Below are 19,022 nucleotides of genomic sequence, written 5' to 3'. Positions count from 1 at the left end.
TTCAGAAAAGCCACTCTCCTGTTTGGCTGCCCTCTGAGAGCATGTTTGTTTGTGCATGAGTGAGACGTGGTGACTTCAGCCCCAGCAAGAGGCTAAATCCCTCTCAGCACACAAGTATGACATCCCATTTGCAATACCACACACACACACACACCAGGCCCCTGAAAAGGTACAATAAATAATCAAGACAGGTCCTGGGGCAGTATCGGGCACAGCCACACACCTGCAGAGTCACACACACACACACACACACACTTTTTTCCCCCTCCCACCACCTTTACATTCTCAGAACCAGTTGGAGCAATACAGCACCTACTGTATGCACCTCACAGATTTCCCTCCATTGCTTCCGTTTCCTCCTCAAACACACACACACAGCATTAAATGTTCTCACACGGGGAACAGTGAACTCCCAGAGTTCTTATTCAGGAGCGGCCATAAATTATCTATTCCGCTTTAAGTTTTCTGAAAGTCTCCTTTCAAATCCTGCCGGCCTTCAATTATTAAAGTAGTCAAAGTGGTAAAAGTGTTAAAAATAACAGGCTGGCATTTAATGGAGGGGTGTCGGAGTTCACTTTAAGGGGGGAGAAGCAACTTGGTTTTTTGTTTTTTGGGTGAAGTTTTTAATGTAAACTGGAAGTTGGTGTTGAAAACTTAAAACTGATGAATGCATAAGTTTTAGATTTTCATTATTTCTTCACAGCCACGAGTGACTTAAAGATAATAACAGCCTCCTCATTCCTTTGCTGAGGCAACAGAAAATCCTCCAGTGACAGCATTGTTACGGTTTCCCTCCTCTCCTCCAGCACTTGACTTTACTCTGATTTGAGGAAGAGAGCGAGAGACAGAGAAAAGAGGAGGGGGGAGGTGGAGGAATGGTGATTGAGCGCAAAGGGGGCAGGACTTTTTCCTCTCCGGGTCCTATTAAGAGCAAACTTTGTGTTTTTGTTCTCCAAGTTCAGCTCGGTGCTCTCCAGCCTGCGCACAGTTCCTCTCTGCTGCTCTTTTTTTCTTCCCTTTTCTGTTTTTTTCTTTTTCTTGTTTTTTTTTTTTTTTTTCTTCCTTCATGGTTTTACTTGCCTGCCTGTTGGTGAATGCTGTGTGCTTTTGGATGGGAGCTGTGGACACCGAGAGGATGCGCATTTTGGAGGAACAAGCACTCAAAGTTGTCTTCTCCTCTGGTCCAGGTTTGTTTTAGTGGATTCGTAGATGTTTGTCAAGTTGGAATGAACAATGGTGCAGCTCCTGGGTGCTCTGACCGGGAGCATGCTCTGGTTTCGGCTACTGCTGCTGTGCGTCGTGGAGTTGGAGCTGGAAGCCGGGCTTGCCACTTTCCAGGGTTTCTATCTTCCACCTGCGAGCGGCTCGCCTCTGACACCTGCCCGGAGGACAGACGGGGTTGTGCGGACTATTGACCGGATTTACCACGGGGGAGGGAGGGTTGGCTACCTGGTGTACCTGGATGAAAGCCGCTTTCAGCTGGACATGGAACGAGACGAGTCGGTGCTGTCTCATCACTTCAGCCCCCAGTATGTGCTCGCCATGATGGGACAGAGCCCCGCGCCTCTGCAGAGGGAGTGCGTGTACCGCGGGACCGTGAACTCCAACCCGGAGTCCCTGGCCGTGTTCAACCTCTGCGGAGGAGGTCTCGAGGGCTTCTTCGCAGTGAAGGACGCGCGCTACACCGTCACCCCCATCGTCAGGGCAAAAGGACACGAGCACGACGTGCGCGCCCTGCAGGACAAGGATGCGGAGAGCGCGCTCCACGTGTTCACGCGCGAAAGTTTCAGCTTCGAGGAGATGAGCGAGGGCCGCGAGAGCTGCGGGACGCGCGACGGGCGCAAGAAACGCAAACGCCGGCGCAGAGGTCGCGGGAAGGGTAGACGGGAACGCGAGGGGCTCGCTTTGGAAGCCGAAGATGAGCGCGGGCGGAGATGGTGGAGCCGGCTTGCCACGGCACCCTCCCCGGAGCCGGGCGCACGGCGCAGGAGGTCGGTGTCTCGCGCCAGGTACGTGGAGCTGCTCCTGGTGGCGGACGAGACCATGACTAAGAAGTACGGAAAGGACTTGAACCACTACTTGCTCACGTTGGCCTCCATCGCCTCTAAGCTGTACGGGCACGCCAGCATCGAGAACCCCATCCGGCTGTCGGTGGTCAAAGTGACCGCGGTGACCGACAAGGAGAAGGGATTGGAGGTGACCAAGAACGCGGCGGCGACGCTCAAGAGCTTCTGCAAGTGGCAGAACCAGCAGAACCCGCTGGACGACGACCACCAGCACCACCACGACGCCGCCATCCTCTTCACCAGGCAGGTAAACAGACAGCCCCCTCCCTTATTTATTGATGTTTCTCTTTTTTATTTTACGCGCCTCCACCTGCCGCTTCTCCGCTTGCGCGCTCGCGGAGAGACCGAGGCAGCTGTTGGAGTGTGACGACACAGTTTGTTTTGATTTCGATGGCGCACGCGGGGGCAGCTGGTTCACTATAACCAAGGAGCTCACACACGTCACATATTCGTCTTTGAATATGAAGAAATGTCACGTTATTCTGTGTTTTAATCGATTTCCCTAAATATAAACCCCGAAGGTCGAAACAGCAACGACAGTTTGCCCGCTGTGTTCACACCCCTGTAGTGTTTATTTTCCTGCTCCTTGTGTTTTCCTCCCATCTTCTGTTCTGCTGAAACTCGCGTGCGTAAATCGAGCGCAGCGTGTGTGAAAACGGCCATAAAAACTGTATTTCCTGCCCCTGGTGTTTTTCTGGGCAGGCCCTTCTGTCTCCATCCCACCCACCCCCATCCTCTCATCCCGTAACCCTCCCAGTCCCCTGACAGCCCCAAAAAGCCTCGCAGTCTGTGTGATCTGCGCGCGCATTCGTCCCAGGGTTGGAGACTTGAAATCAGCTGCAGGGTGCAGAGCAGAACTATCCCTAAAAAAATTTCTAAATTCCCCCTGAAGCAGCATTTAATTAGGTAGCTATCCCAGATTCTCTCCCCCCCCCCCCGCTTTTTTTTCTTCTTCTTCTTCTTCTCTTTCTCTCATCACTCCTGCCTGCACATTTTTTTCCCCAGTTACTTTTCCAGTGTCTGTCAGCTGGAGCCTGGGAGCTGTCAGAAAAACAAACACATCCACCCTGTGAGAAGCCCTGCGCTTTACTGAGACCACACTCTTCTATCCCTTCTTTCACCATCCCTTTCTCTCCTCCTACTCCTTCCCTAAATGTCTGGCCTGAAGCCGCAGGGCAGCAACAGCAGATCTGCATGCATTTTTCACCTCTCCGGGTGTGGCTTTGTGGTGGTTTTAGCTGCAGTGTCAGATGGCTTCGCCTTGGATTGCGGTGGGTTTAAGTCATGCAAGGTCTTGTCATGGCTTGGGCTAAAAAAAAGAAAATAGCATTGGTATTACTTCGGATCTCCTGCACAAGACAGCCGGTAGTGCATACCTGAGGTCAGCACAGCTGGCAGAGTGGCACAGTTTCTGTGCGCCAGCCACCTCGTGGCTCCTCTGCTACTACACCTGCAGGGGTGTGACTGAGAGAGAGCTCAGGCAGGAGGAAGTGGCATCCTTGGGCGCTTGGGTTTGGCAGGCTGGACGGGCACGGAAACACTAATCCAGATACTCAGGCAGACTCGGGACAGACAGGCAGACTCAGAATGGACAGGAATTTTTTATGAAACATGACAGGCCGTGTACTGTGACTTCTTTCCAGCTGTTCTGCTGCTTTGATCTCATTAAAATATCCATGCTCACACTGGCATAACACATCCATCAGAGTGTCAGTGTACTGGTTAAAGTCGCCTTTTCATCTGCAGCATGCTATAGAAGAAATTACAGTCATGCACAGTTTGAAACTTCAGAGTTATATCATGTACATTCAGTCCATTTCTGTCCTCACAGGTTACAGTCCACATGAATGCACCTCCCAGGACTAATTATCAGACTTCAAGACAACTAAATTTCCCTTTTCAAGGGACGGAAAGGCACATGTTCCTAAAGAGCGAAAGGTCCATATTTCCACAGTTTGTTCTAGAAATTAAAGTGCAATATTAAGAGAGAAACACAAAAGAAACACACACACACACATATATATATACATATGTGTGTGTGTGTGTGCGTGTGTGTACATATGTGTAAATATATGTGTACATATATATTTATTTGAGTTTGAACCTTTATGTCACTCCATGTGATGTGAGATAAAGCTTTGAGTCAGTCTGTACTCCCTCCACTGTTCAAGTGACATACCACTGTATACCTAAAGGTACAATAACATAGTTCCAATATGATCCTCACTATATCACTCAGCACAATATTTTAGTGTCACCTCTCGCGGCTCCTGCATTATTCACAAACCTGTCTCTGGGTTTCTTTCACACCCATCTCACCTTCACTGCTGAACCTGGAGGTCATACAGTGGATTCAGCCTCCCAGCGGTGCCTTTAATCATCCGTAACATACCGAAGTCCTCCGATGAACTTCATAAGGTGGGTTCTTGATTTCTATCTGTCTCACCTCTGCAGGACAAATGAGCCCAGTCGCTGCTAAATGCGGTTAATGTGTGCGGTGAGCATTAGCACAATCAGGTAATGCATGACCCAGCTTTTGGAGGGTCGTGATTTTAACAAGCCAAAGAGAAGTTTCTGGCTATTAGAGTTGTTATGGGACAGGTCGACAAGCAGGGCCACACTGCTGCAGAGGTGCTGCAAAGAGTGAAAAGATGCTGACATCATGAAGAATGTCTGCTTTGTGAGAAAGAATATTTTGCTGTCAATTGTTGCATAAGAATTGAGCTTAAGAGCAGCAAATTCTACACACAGAATGCAGCTATTAATGTTTCCACTAACTGAGGGGGTGCCAGCAAGAAAATAACTTGATTGGCCTCAATTACTTCATACCTTGTTGCTTTTTGCCTTGAAAAAGAAGAACTATTTTCTCAGGAACAGAACTTGTAGGCCAAATGGAAACGTCACGGGGAAAGACAAGTTCGAATGTGGCTTTGACTGAGCCCTTTTGTGTAAGGGTCCAATTACTCCAACACCCAGTACCCGCAGTGTGCTGACCCGTGTGGCTGTGTCACCCAGTTCCACACATACCAGCACAAGAATAATACAACGACTACATTGAACGGGACTTTGGACACTTTTGTGTGTGTTTGGCTGTGTTGTGTACAGTAGACAAAGCAGTACTATAAGGAAAGCATGAGCGCGAAACTGTGGATATACTGGCGTGCATACGTGTTCATGTTGCCATTTGGGGGGTGGGTTTCACTCACTTCAAACATTTGTATCAATATTGCCCCCACCCTATGACCAACACTTGCCGACAAGGAAAAACTCTCTTTTCACAGGAAGAAACCTCCAGCAGAACCAGGATCAGGGAGGGGCAGTCGTCTGTCACGGCTATTGGGAGGGAGACAAGAAAAAAAACACTGTGGAAGAGAGCCAGAGATTAATAACAACTAATGATTAAATGGAAAGTGGTGTATAAACAACAACAAGTTAGATAAATGCATATATTAGGGGAAAATACCGTATGATAAATGTCTTAACAGCATTAATCCTCATGTGCCAGTGAGAAAGCTCAACGTAGAGACACATTACACCATCCATTCCCTCCACACGGTTGTAGTCATTTGCCCTCTGGCAGTATAAACATGTGTATAGTTTGGAGCCCCCCACCCCTTTCCTGTGCACTTGCCTCCACTCCTCTCCAGCGTCCATACATTGAAGTGTACATTTCCCAGCCCTCGCCCCCGTCACAGCCAGTTACTCTATTTGTTTTCAATGCTCTTGATATTTCACATGTGCTTTACTTCGTCTGGCATATGTTGACAACCTGCAGACAGCTTTTAGATTCCAAACTTTCGACCCCCTCGCAACCCCCCGCCCCCCATGTCTGTCTGTCGACATTACATAACTAGCCCAGGAGTTTGGTTTGTCCCATGCCAACAAACGAACCTCGCCCTCTTCACCCTCAAGATGCATCGGTGACTTTAAAACACACTCCTGTTTGCAGTCATTTCCTAGAGTTTCCTTTGATTCTGGACTAAAAGGCCAATTCATGTGACACAACAAATTAAAAATAACTCCATTTATTCACTCCATCTAACTATTTATTTTCTCATTAACTGATAAGCAGTTTTTCTTTTGAACTGCACCAAGTGCAACTTAATCCGTCATGTGTGTTTCTTAACTCTTATCTGCCTTGCTGTTGTGTGCCACCTTCAAAAGCAGGGACTATGGCATCCTCATACTGGTTATTTATTTCTTTAAAGTATAGAACTGAAGTGCTTCTGTTCTTTGATTAACTATGGCGTTCCCCAAGGATCATTACTGGGACCACTGTTGTTCAGTGTGCAAGTGCTGCCACATTGTCAAATCCATCTACACTGATGACACACAGACATTTCTAGTAGTTCTTCCTAGACTTTGAAAGTAGAGGTTTACTTGTAAGGAATCATTTGGGTGCATTTGAACATTCTTCAGTCAAAAGTTTTCAAGGATGTCTCCATTAATCTCAAGGTAACGGATCTAAATTGATCTAAAATCAGGTGAGAAAAATGTAGCAACCGTTGAGACTAGTCTGTTTCTGATGGGATGTAAGGATTTTGGATGCAAAGCTTTGCTAGATAGGTTATGCACATGTTTAGGGTAATTTTAGACATGCTAACAAGCTCATTACAAAGTATCTCAACTGCTTAGTTGAAAGTCTTTAATGTGGTTGCAAATCTTTTGTACTTAGTGCAAAGAACCATCAGCTAAGGCCGGGGTGAATGTTAGATTTCAAAGGTATTTGGTCATATGTTAAAGTGGACACTCCTTCCTTCTTATATTTTATCCTATTTTCAAGAAAATCTAAATACATAAGGACATTTTTTTTTACTAATCATGAACATTATGACTGTAAAATAGTCTCATTTTGTGCATATCAAAGACTATAAAGAACAAGAGCAACCTACTAAATGGTTATTATTTACCTTTTGACGAATATGTGTCAGCTTTTGGTCAGCGTTACTCACTGGTGGCGAATCATTCGGAACCATTACGGTCAGTGTTTGTAATTAGGATTGCTGGAAATCAACCTGCAGCAGGTTTCACAGAGTGAGCTGAACTCTCTCTGCGAGAGGGACTGCTCTGTGTGTTTGGGTCTAGCCAACTGTTTGTTTAGCCTCGGCTTAGACTGCAAGTGGTCTTGTACCTCACACACACACAGACACATACACACTGACACACTGCTCTGATCGTCTCTTGACCTTTGCAACCAGCTTGCCACCTGTTCTCCTGTTATTTATGCCAATATTGCCGTAACTCCTTGTCCTCTCAGTTCTTCTCCTTAATTTCCGGCAATCCTCCATCCTTTCCCAGCTGTGAGTGATTCTTGAACTTATTTTTCTTTACCCGCCCTGCTTTTCTTTTTCTCTGCATGTCTGCAGAGGCCTTCGAATGAAAGCGAGTTTAGGAAGTCTTGGCAGAGGGAAGAAGTAGAAAATATGTTCAGTTTTGGGGGGAATTTCCTGTGTTATTCACTCGTCACTATTTATCAAACAGGAGATTCCAATTTTTCACCCACTTGTTACACGGGGTTATATCAATGAAAGGCATGTACACAAAAAAAGGAGCGGAATAAAAACAGCTCTCACATTAATATCTGGGAGGGGATGAATGAATAAATAAATGAAATGGAAAAGGGGTGTAAAGCGCAGCGGGGTGAAAGAGTATGGGAAAAGGGGAGAAGAGAAAGCCAAAATATGAAGGCTAACTTCTCTATAAGTCCTCGGTTTCTGAGCAAAATAAACAAGCTTCCTTTTGTAGTTTTCAGGCCTTTCCACACACAGGCAGAAACTTCAGTTTTGCTCTAGTTAGCCATCCGTGCAGTCAGAATCAGCCTTTGTTTGCTTCCTCTTTCATCCAGCAGCTAATTGGCAAAAGCACATGCGGTCTTCCTGTATCTGTGTGCATTGTGGATTTCCAGTAAAATGCTATATATGTTCCATGTCCTTAATTGTATGTACTTACAGCTATCTGAGTGTGTGTTTCTGTGCGAGCAGGTCCCACCCAGTCAGTCATGTGTGTGAGTGCAGAACACAAGGCAGTTTGTTCCAAACCGATCTGCCCGGAATGGGTAAACACCCTCCCCACAGAGCCTCTCACACACGACCCAGCAAGCCTGTCAGCACCATTTAACATGACAATTCATCCTCTCCATGGGACATGTGTGTGTCTGCGCGTGTGTGGAAATGCATGAATCTCAGTCTCCATATATGTATGTGCAACTATGTGCCGAACGCATATTTTTTTAAGCATGTCCCGTTGGACTGGCTCATGTGCAGGCCTGCATGTACTGATGGGACGATTTGCCGATTGATTTTAGCACTCAGTGCAGCCAGGCGGCGCCGCCTGAGGCATCATCTGCATGGACATGTGTGGGAATCAAAACAAAGATCAATACTGTGTACTCTGGCGAGGCAGACAGACAGATGGTGGAGGAGAGAGTGAGCAAAAAAAGTGCGTATTAAAATCATTTTTAGCTTGAAGAAAGGTGCCAAAGAACAATGACAGGCACATCTTTAATCTGGATCAGTCAGCACACTGGATTTAACAACAGCTTTTGAGAAATAAACATATTGTGTTGTGGTTAAAGACATTAGAAGTAAATTGTGAACAGCTGGGACTGTCTGAAACTTTTGTGTATTGTGTTGCAGAGACATCCACCATAATTAGAAGTCACCTTGTACACTTGCACAATAATACCTTGACTATCCCATCTAAAGGTACAACCAGTATAGCTGCCCTCTATCCAAGATGAGAAGCAGAAGTCCTTCTATACAGCCTTTGGTTCAAACAGGTAGCTGGTGACTGAAATGGGAAACACAACGACACCTGTAGCTCTTGCCATAGACTGTAGATAAAAAATGGGAGTAGCAACAGGTATCTGAGCTTCTCATTTTGAAACCTTCAGCATTTTGCCTCATGTTGGTGTAATGACTCACAATATTTGGACAAGAGGACAAAAGACTTCATAAACGGCCTACACCAAACAGCAATCCATATTATTTGTCAAATAATTCCAGTGAAAGCAAAATGGGAAACGCAACAACACCATAAACCAGGCCCAGCTCAGTGGCTAGCAGGCGCGAGGCCTTGCAGGTGACATTGGCTTGTGTCGACACACCATAAAAAATAGTTCAACCACGATACAGTTGTAGAGTTGGAAACTGTCCACGATGAACAAAATCAAGCTGTAAATATCCTTTTATAGTCTGTATAGTGGGGTATTTTAACATGCCTGTCAATCAGAATTCACTTTCGTTTGCAGGTACTCACAGTTGGCTTCATTCTGTAGCCCCATAGGTAGCATGTTGGTTTTGGAAAGTGAAGAAGAATGACGTAAAACCCAACAATAATATGACCTCTTATGAGCAAGCACTTTGGCGACAGTGGGAAGGAAAAACTCCCTTTTAACAGGAAGAAACCTCCAGCAGAACCAGGCTCAGGGAGGGGCGGGGCCATCTGCCGCAACCAGTTGGGGTGAGAGAAGGAAAACAAGATAAAAGACATGCCTTCTCTAAAATCTGAGCAATAAACTGTAATTCTGAGATGGGTTTGTTACTGGCAAGAGGAGAGAAGGGTCAACCTTGGTTTTTTTTGGTTTTTTGTAAAAGTGGTCGGAGGACAGCATTCCTAAAATAAGCAGGGACTTTGCTAGACACTGGTGAAGCGTTGATTATGACGAGTACACGGGGACCAGTAGATTAAAAGGCATTTTTGAACTCATGGAGCTTCCTCCTACATCACTCGTAACTTCTCCTCCCCCAGCATGAGAGGACTGGTCCCTGCAACAAGCCGACCGTTTAGCTTCTTCAGCAAGTGGATGATTTCTATGCTGGAGCAGACGCAATATCCAGAGTTTCGAAGTAGCTTTACCTATATTTCATTTAATTGTGATGAACTACAGTTTATCTTAGACCTCATATCTTGAGATTGAGCATGAAGCCCATTATTTATTTGTTATTAGCTTTTGATTTAAATGTGCAGTATTTTTTTTGTCCAGGACCTCTGTGGCCACCACTCCTGTGACACGCTGGGCATGGCGGACGTCGGCACCATCTGCTCTCCAGAGAGGAGCTGCGCTGTCATCGAGGACGACGGGCTTCACGCCGCATTTACCGTCGCCCATGAGATAGGTAGGCATGGATACACACACACAGCAACACAAAGATGTAAACAAGCCAGGGCTTGCACATGCACATCTGTCAGCACTCTGTCTTCCTCTCGCTGATTAATCTCACACCAGTGTTCCCTGATGTCATACCACTGATAACATTAGGTGTGTTTTCTTTTCTCATTCTTGCTGCGTGTGCAAATCTGAGACAAGTCCTTCAGGGGGAAAAACAAAAATGTCCTCTCTCGTTGTGACTCAGGTCACCTGCTTGGTTTGTCCCACGACGACTCCAAGTTCTGCGAAGAGCGCTTCGGAGTCAACAGCGACAAGCGGCTCATGTCCTCCATTCTCACCTCCATCGATGCCTCCAAACCCTGGAGCCGCTGCACCTCAGCAACCATCACCGACTTCTTCGACGACGGCAACGGTGAGCGTGGGAGAAGATGCACGACAGCAATGCTTGTAATTTCTTTCTAAAAGTGAGAACTTTTCCCAGGCTGCCACCTCCAAATTGCATCCATGTGAATTTGACTGGTGATAGCTATCACTGAGAGCTGTTTACTACCAAGCAAAGCAATAATCTCTATTAATAAAGGCTTATTTACAATCCTGTTAAGTTCTTTAAAGAGCAGTTGCAGTGCAGCCAAAGATCAGGATGAGTCATGCTTTGCATTCCAGTTTGATCAGGCTGTTTTATTCATGACGACCATAAAGCACCACAGTTTGCTGACTTTTTGCTCAGCGTTTCCATGGATTTCGGCGTATTTCATGTACCAACAGCATGATTTAAGGCTTGACGGCATGTGCTGCTGCTCCAGCACTTTTATTGAGTGATAGGTCATAATGGCCTAGTTTATCTGTCAAATGAAAGAAGCATTCGTACACCAGTGCACGAACAGTATGCACGGCACAGATCTTTAAAAACACCTCCTTCCTCCACAGCCGAATGCCTCCTCGACTCGCCCCGCCAGGCCCTACTCGGCCCCGAGGAGCTCCCGGGGCAGAGCTACGACGCCGTACGCCAGTGTCGCCTGGCCTTCGGCCCTGAGTACACGGTGTGCCCGGGCATGGATGTATGTTCGCGGCTGTGGTGCGCAGTGATTCGCCAGGGACAGATGGTGTGCCTGACCAAGAAGCTGCCGGCGGTGGAGGGAACGCCCTGTGGAAAGGGTCGCATCTGCCTGCAGGGAAAGTGCGTGGACAAGACCCGCAAGAAGCACTACTCGGTAAGAGGGATGGATGGATGGTGTTGGAGTCTAAGGTAAAAGATGCAGAGACAGAAGGAATTTGTCAGGAGAGACAAAAGGGAGTCGATAGAAATAGAGTTCTTTTTATAGCTCGCAAGCTGATATTTTAGGATCTCATTTCCACATTGGACAAACTTGTTTGTAGGAGACAAAGAGAAAAAGTATACACTTCATATGTAGAGCACACAGGGGTGCTTTTGCGAGAGCATGGAAGTAGAAAGTCAGTAAAAAAAAAAAATGAAAGCGAGCAAAAGATCAACTTCATTCTGTGGCTTCATTGTGTGGTCTGCTGTATTCAAGACAGTGCTGATCTGTGCTATTTGTTCCGTCGGCCTTACTCAAACAGGCCCAAATTGAATTTGGCCTTCATGAGTTAAAGGATCCAATCTGTTCTTGGCAGACTGTCAACCCTGTGTGTGTGTGTGCATCAGGGGAGCAAAAGAGAGGGAATGTCCAAAAAAGAAAGATTGGGAGCAAGGAGAATATTTTCTCCTTTTGTGTTTGTTTGTCACATGACATTTGATGAGAGCGACTGGATCCTTGGCAGACGGCTGCACGGCTAGATGTGGCTCAAGTTCTGAGTCATTTCATTTTCACTGCTTGTATGACGAGCAGTTTCCTGCTCGGAGCAAGCTTAAACCCACTCCCTGTATTTTAGACTTTGGGATCTTTTAACCTCCGTATTTCTTGAAGTATGATTGCAGATTGCATAGCTTTTACTGTGGAAAGAATTGGTTCAAGTGCCATAAAACTCTGCAGTGGAATTAAATGGAAAGCTATTTCCAAAGAAATAGGGGGATTACACGATCAAGTTTGTCTCATAAAATGCAAAGAGCTACTTATCCAGTTGTTTTTATCGCCAATGAATCATGTAAGGCTGGTTGGAAAGACACAAAAAAATAGTCATGTTACCTGAAGAATTTCATTCAGGCTGCTCCTCCGGGGAAGCATGTGAGCTCTGACCGCAGATAGAGCCTTCTCTGCTGCACTAACGAGTGGCTTTTAAAAAGAGTTATTATCACATGACCATAGTCTCCAATCTTTTCCCGTCTCTTTTCCAAAGTGAACGTCACATTTTCCTTTATCGCAGATCTCTCTCCAAACAGCTTTTCCTATGACACGTGATTTGGCCGACTCCGGCTTCTAGCATGTTTGATAAGCGCTAATTGTTCTCTCTCATCTCCTTTTTTTCCTTCATCTTTTATACCCTCTGATCTTTCCTCTGCTGTCATTTTTGCCTCTTTCATCTTCCCTCTCCTCTCTACTCCTTTCGCTCCTCTGTCAGGCGTCCAATCACGGTAGCTGGAGTTCTTGGGGTCCTTGGGGTCCGTGCTCCAGAACTTGTGGGGGTGGGGTGCAGTTTGCCCAGCGCCTTTGCAACAACCCACCACCACGGAACAACGGGCGCTACTGCACAGGAAAGAGGGCCATCTATCGGTCTTGCAGTGTAACACCGTGCCCAACACCAAGTGAGTGTGACAGCTTAAGAATGCATAAGCTATTAGTGCACATCTATTAGTACGTAGTCGTTAACTTCAAACCTCTTTTTACTGCACTTTCCTGCAGACAAGAGTTTCCGCCAGGAGCAGTGTGAGGTGCGCAACGGTCCCCAGACAGATCCCAAAGGAGTGAAGACCTTCGTTGAGTGGGTGCCTAAGTACGCAGGAGTTCTGCCTAAAGATGTGTGCAAGCTAACTTGCAGAGCAAAAGGAACTGGATACTATGTGGTGTTCTCTCAAAGGGTGAGTTACTTAGACGACAGCGCTGATGTGTATTTAATGACGGGCGAGATGTACACGATTGATCACGATAGCGACTTTGTGTTTTCAGGTGGTAGATGGGACAGAGTGCCGTCCGTACAGCAGTTCAGTGTGCGTGAAAGGGAAATGTGTGCGGACAGGATGCGATGGCATCATTGGCTCCAAGCTTCAGTTTGACAAGTGTGGTATATGTGGAGGTGATGGCACAGGATGCATACGTGTGGTGGGAAACTTCACCAAGAAGAGGTAAGGCAAAAGCATTGTATGCATTGTAGCTCCATTGCATACATGCATGAGCAGGACTGTTAGTTTAAAGCTGGTCAGTTTGTACATGGAAGATGTCAACAACTATGTCATATTGCTTCTTGTCATGATACGCTCTTGTCAGTATTTACATAACAGCATCACTACTTCATAACTGCTGATGGTGGCGCTGCAGGTAGAGCAAATCGATGTTAATTTGTAGTGAAGCAGAAACTCGCAAAGTCAAATATTAGACATTCAATTGATTATCTAACTCAATGGATGAATTACAACTTCATAATTCTATTCACTAGCACTAACACCACAATACAATGAAAAATTCCTGATTTTTGGATTTTTTTGTGGTGTTTTCCTTTAGGTACACAGATATTGTGGTCCATCATAGATGACTGCCTTGCAGGTTATCAGTCTTGCAGAATCACTACATCGTGATACCTTTGGTGTATTGTTATAATATCGTACCGTGAATAACTATGCGATAACCAGGCCTAAATGTTAACTCTGATTATATCTAATTATCAGTTGGCTTAAGACTTCATTTTGTGTTGTGCTAATCCTACTATATGGCCGGCGTACTTGTAACAGTATCTAGCGTGAAAAAAGCTCACAGACTTAGCTACAGTCATAGTACAAACAAAAATGTATCCGCACATGACTATTTAGGCAGATATCCGTTGACTGTTGCTCTTTAACTCCCTCTATTTGCATTTGTTATTAGTGTTGCTAAACAAGCCTAAATTTATTCTGATTCTATAGCATGTGACAGCAGATCTAAACACTGAAAACGGCTTTTAGTTTTATAAGGACAAGATCATGTGTTATTTACTGAACTGACCCCTCTACTTTCTCTCATGCCAAACAGTAAGGGCTACACTGACGTAGTGAAGATCCCTGCAGGCTCTACTCACATCAAGGTTCGTCAGCACAAGGCCAAGGACCAGACTCGGTACACTGCCTACCTAGCTCTTCGACGGCCCAATGGAGACTACCTCCTAAATGGCAAGTTCATGATCTCCACCTCTGAGACAGTCATCCCACTCAATGGTTCTGTGCTCAACTACAGCGGGTGGAGCCAGAGGGAGGAATGGCTTCACAGTATGGGCCCCGGGGCTCTTCAAGAACCATTGGTGGTTCAGATTCTAGCTACAGATGCCAAAAAGCCTCTGGATGTCCATTATAGCTTTTTCATGCCCCGTCGGACAAATCCACAGCCACGGTCACTTCCTCTCATCCCCAATCCAAAGTTAACTACAACACTGTTAACTACAACAAGAACCACCACCACTACCACTAGCAGTACCACTTTGTCTTCCTACACTCCTCCTCTTCTTGTTCCAGGGCCATCCACAGCTCCAGGTCCCTCAACCACGGCTCCAGGGCCACAGTGGGTAACGGGGCCGTGGATGACCTGCTCCAGGACTTGTGACACTGGCTGGCAGAGCCGGACAGTGCAGTGTAAGGACCGGGATGGGAAACTGTCTAAAAGATGTGTGCTGGGTGCCCGCCCCTCAGCCTTCAGACACTGTCTGGTGAAGAAATGCTGAGGCGGCAAGAGGAAAGTGTAAATTGATTAAAGTCTCAAGTGCTGGATGTAGAACTACGAACCAATGAATTAAAAATGTCGAACCTTAAACAGGACAGTGAATGTTGTCAGATAGCACCCAGAATAGACTCAAAGAGACTCTGAGGCAGATTGGCATGGATGTACCTGACCATATGGCAGAGGAATTACCTGGAATAACAATAGCTATGCAGACTCGAGGACAGTTTTGATATGAGAGTGATGACTGTTGCCCTTCCATGGCTAAGTTGCATGCCACATGGACAAATAACTAACTGTCTTTACTTCAGTCTCCAAATTCTGGAGGCCTAGTGTGTGTTGCCCTGTAATGGCATGCGTGTCGTGTCTTCTTATGATTCCATGTGTTCATCTCACTGTGGGAATTTGGAAATCGTCTTTTGTCCTAAGACAAGAGCCCCAACCAAGGGAAGCCTTCGTTACTCATCTCATCATCAGTCACACAACTTTCACACCACATGTCATGAACCTAGATTGTCATCTCCTGTACCTTCGACATTTTAGTGTCTCTCACAGAAGGCAACCCTGACCGACAAAAAGGTCTCTTCCATTAAACAGGCTTCCATTCTGTTAAATAGTGGTCCATAGTCTTCCAATCAAAGGTTCTTTGCTTATAAAAATGTGACTGAAATGTCCATATTACTGTAGCTGCAGACAGATCACAGCTAGCCATATATTTTGACTTCAGGCATTTGCTTCTTTCTTTGATAGATCCAACTGACAACCAAAAACACAAACAGATAGCTCATGAATACAGTTTCCAGCTGAAGGTACATGGGGAGATTGACTCGATGACCAAGAACAAACGTGAAAACCCAGACATCGATGATACATTGTGTTAAAGCTCTATATTTAATCAAATGTACCAAGGTCAAGACAACTTTTGAGTGATCACTTCACTCAGAATGAGCATAGGAAGAAAGTTTATCCTAAAGACACCAGTATTGATTCTACTGACTTTTACAACTACCCATTCACTGTAACAGCAGCATAGCATCTTAAAAAAGAAGTTGACTAAGAGGCAAAGTGACCATGACACTCCTTAATATTTATGGAGAATGATAGTGACTCTCAGGTCTGGGACAATGCTTGGTTTTAATGCCTGTGCAGTGTGTAAGTGTGTGCATGTTATGTGCCACTACCCAGTCCTGTGTTTTAAGCACATTGAGTATATACCATGAACATGTTTTACTACGTCTTGAAACTTCTTCACTCTCAGCTCCACATATGTCAGTCATTATACTGGTGCTGAAAGGGTATTGTTTGTGTTAGTTAATGCCTGTTTGTCTGTTTATCTGTTTAGGAAATTATGCTAATATGACATTGTGTGCCCTGGATACTCGCAACGACAGCAAGAGAAATAGTAATGCAGTCATTATTGTCCTTTTGCAATTCAATTCTTTTTTTCATCACATTTTAGTCTTTTGCTCGTTTTACATGCTGTCCAAGTCATTTTTTCAGGACTGATGGGTGAAGTTGGCCATCATACAAAAATATATTGATGTCACAAAAAAGTCCTTTGGAACAAGGATTAAATTGTTCAATCTGATTGCTGGTTTTTAAAAGCTAATGTCTGACCTTTCGTCAGTAACCTTTTGCTCTTTGCACAAGTCTAAAGACCAGTCGGAGACTATCTGGCAACCACCAGTTGCAAGTGAATAATATGTATTGTGTATGTACAGCTGGTGATTGGTTGTTGAAGGTTGCTAACAGTTGCTGTGAAATCAATTGCTAAAGCCGCTGTCAACCAGTCGCTGACTTGTTTGCAAACACTTGCAAACTATTTGCCAAGTAGTGAAACTGTGCAATGCAAAGCAAAAACAAAGACTGTTCACCTTCAAAGTCAAATTTGTGTTGGTTGTAGTGGTATGGCACAACTTTTACTGTAAAGGCAAACGTTCTACCTTTTTGGTTTGTACTGGTGTTTTTCTAAGCTTCACGACAGCTCAGACAGTTTATAAATTGACATTTTCCACAAAAACTACAGGCAAGTGCAGCAATTTGCTAGTGCCCAAGCAACGACAAGTGCCCTGTACAGTGCCCTCTTTCTGACCAACAGCCAGCAACCTCCAGCATCCTCTTGCCAACACATTTTCGCATCTTTCCTCTCTGCCCAGTGGTTGCCAAGGGGTTACTGACCAGTTTATAGGTCTATGTGTCTGAGGTCTTAGCTTGTCTGGTGTTTCCACCAAAAATATAAGTATAGTTTGTTGACAGATTTTTTTTTAATTCAGCAAATGGTAGCATTTTATATGGAATCTAAGGAGCTTGTAAAGAAAAGTGACTGGACTTCTTTAAGTTCTAAAAGATGTTTTATCTCTCATCCGAGAGGCTTCTTCAGTTCTTAGATCAAATGTTGGAGAGTTCCAGGTATTTAAGCCCTAGAGGGAGTAGTACCTTAAGAGGGTCGTCGACCCATTATTGATCATAAGTGGACGTTAAGGCGCCTGGGAATTTTTTTTTTACACTTTATATGGACTCCAGGTTCAGCTGTCATTAATGTTATTGGAACTATTTTAACTAACTACCGTAGAAATTGTTATATGTTAGCTAGTAAACACTGATTGTACAAAAAGAAATTGTCATTGAATTGTAAAAAGAAAACAAAGACAAAACACTTGTCTTTTGTGAAATTACACACATAGGCATCTTTTAAACAGAGTAGCGCACAAAACTAGCATGGCTTGCTTTATGCTAATTGTAGATCAAAAATACACTCAAGAAAGATTAAAAATACACACACTGGCATTTCTAAAGTTAAAAAAATATGTCATTATACCATTCTTATTCATGTTTCACATAAACTGGAGTGTAAAGTTGTATTCAAATTTGCCTATGTTTGCTGTCTGAATGCTAAACTACGCTAACAAGCTGTTCCAAGACGACTAATGCTTAGCACCTGGCAAATAGATATTAAAACGATTCATTTCGGCAAAACCTTGCTAGTTAATACTTAATCTACTGTAAGCTTTTGTTTAATTTAAATACACCAACTCCTTAAAATATTCAATTTGGGGTTTTCTTTAGCAGCACTATATGAACAGCATTAATGTTTCCATAAGAATTTAATACTGAGGACTTTAATTACCTCACTTATTGTGGATAATATTTAATCCCTAGTATAACAAAGTAAAGTTAATTACATATCTAATGGGCTTAAAAAAAATACCTTCCTGTAATTGTATTAAAGTATCTGGCACCTATTACATTTTCCTGCGTGACCAACCTCACCCATCTGGCATCTGTGCAGGAGAAAACAAAGCATGAGAAGAAGTTGCTGATATGACATGACCGAGGTCACTCTTAAAATGTTTTCTCTTTGCCGCTCAGACATTCACATTTATTTACGCAATGTAGACAATGTTTGTACAATGCATAGATCATTCATATGTGTTAGTATTCAGCCATGTTGTAACAGTAATGTACACATGCAGTCACATTGAAACAATCCATCATTTGCACAGATTTCAGACATAAACTTCGCAGACACAGACTCCACACACAACCTGACTCTGACTCCTGTGGGGAAAACCCCTCTCGCTGAATGACAGAAACACAGCACTGAACTTGTAATTTATTGTTTGTATAACTGGTATGTGTGAATAAAAAAGCAATGAGATGAGTTTTATTTATTATAGTAATTTTGTATCAAATTACTATTTAACTTAGGAATATGACTGTGCAGAATCATTCCTTTGTAAGAATATAGTGTTTTCTTTTCTAGTCACCCACATGAATATATGTATATAAAATCTATATATTTAAAAGTCTTTGTGTCTGTGTCGTTTTTGTCATGGCATCAGTGTATATACCTGATGGTAGAGTCAATAACATATTGTCTTCCAATTACAGATTTAGTAAACTAGACTAAAAAATATACAAATGACAAATACTCTACTATAGATATTTGATCCATTTTAAGGACTCTGACCTCTGAAGCTGGACTGTTGTAAAGTAATTTAAGTAACCACTTCAGGTGTAAAACAAGAGCCATGATTCAGTTGTAGAAAC

The 19,022-nt window shown here is 44.3% G+C and overlaps 1 protein-coding gene across 1 annotated transcript; it reads left to right on the top strand.

Moving 5' to 3' along the window:
• The first annotated feature begins 946 nt into the window (after positions 1–946).
• Positions 947–18,740, top strand: adamts5 (ADAM metallopeptidase with thrombospondin type 1 motif, 5 (aggrecanase-2)). The gene is made up of 8 exons (XM_084921454.1): positions 947–2,313; positions 10,051–10,183; positions 10,421–10,588; positions 11,104–11,387; positions 12,694–12,877; positions 12,975–13,150; positions 13,239–13,414; positions 14,295–18,740. Exons 1-8 carry the CDS (start codon positions 1,234–1,236, stop codon positions 14,974–14,976), a joined length of 2,883 nt encoding a protein of 960 aa, XP_084777580.1. The 5' UTR covers positions 947–1,233; the 3' UTR covers positions 14,977–18,740.
• The last annotated feature ends 282 nt before the right edge of the window (positions 18,741–19,022 follow it).

This window comes from Perissodus microlepis, chromosome 23, assembly GCF_051167445.1.
Source record: "Perissodus microlepis isolate ML-2025 ecotype Zambia chromosome 23, ASM5116744v1, whole genome shotgun sequence".
Classification (NCBI taxonomy): Eukaryota; Metazoa; Chordata; class Actinopteri; order Cichliformes; family Cichlidae; genus Perissodus; species Perissodus microlepis.
This window is presented reverse-complemented; position numbering and strand designations above follow the sequence as displayed.

What these genes read in the sequence shown, in the direction of transcription:
- adamts5 (XM_084921454.1), top strand. Translation starts at nt 1,234, where the DNA reads ATGGTGCAGCTCCTGGGTGCTCTGACCGGGAGCATGCTCTGGTTTCGG. An exon ending in CTTCTTCGACGACGGCAACG is followed by an intron (nt 10,589 to 11,103) that starts GTGAGCGTGGGA and finishes CTTCCTCCACAG; the next exon opens with CCGAATGCCTCCTCGACTCG. An exon ending in CCCGCAAGAAGCACTACTCG is followed by an intron (nt 11,388 to 12,693) that starts GTAAGAGGGATG and finishes CTCCTCTGTCAG; the next exon opens with GCGTCCAATCACGGTAGCTG.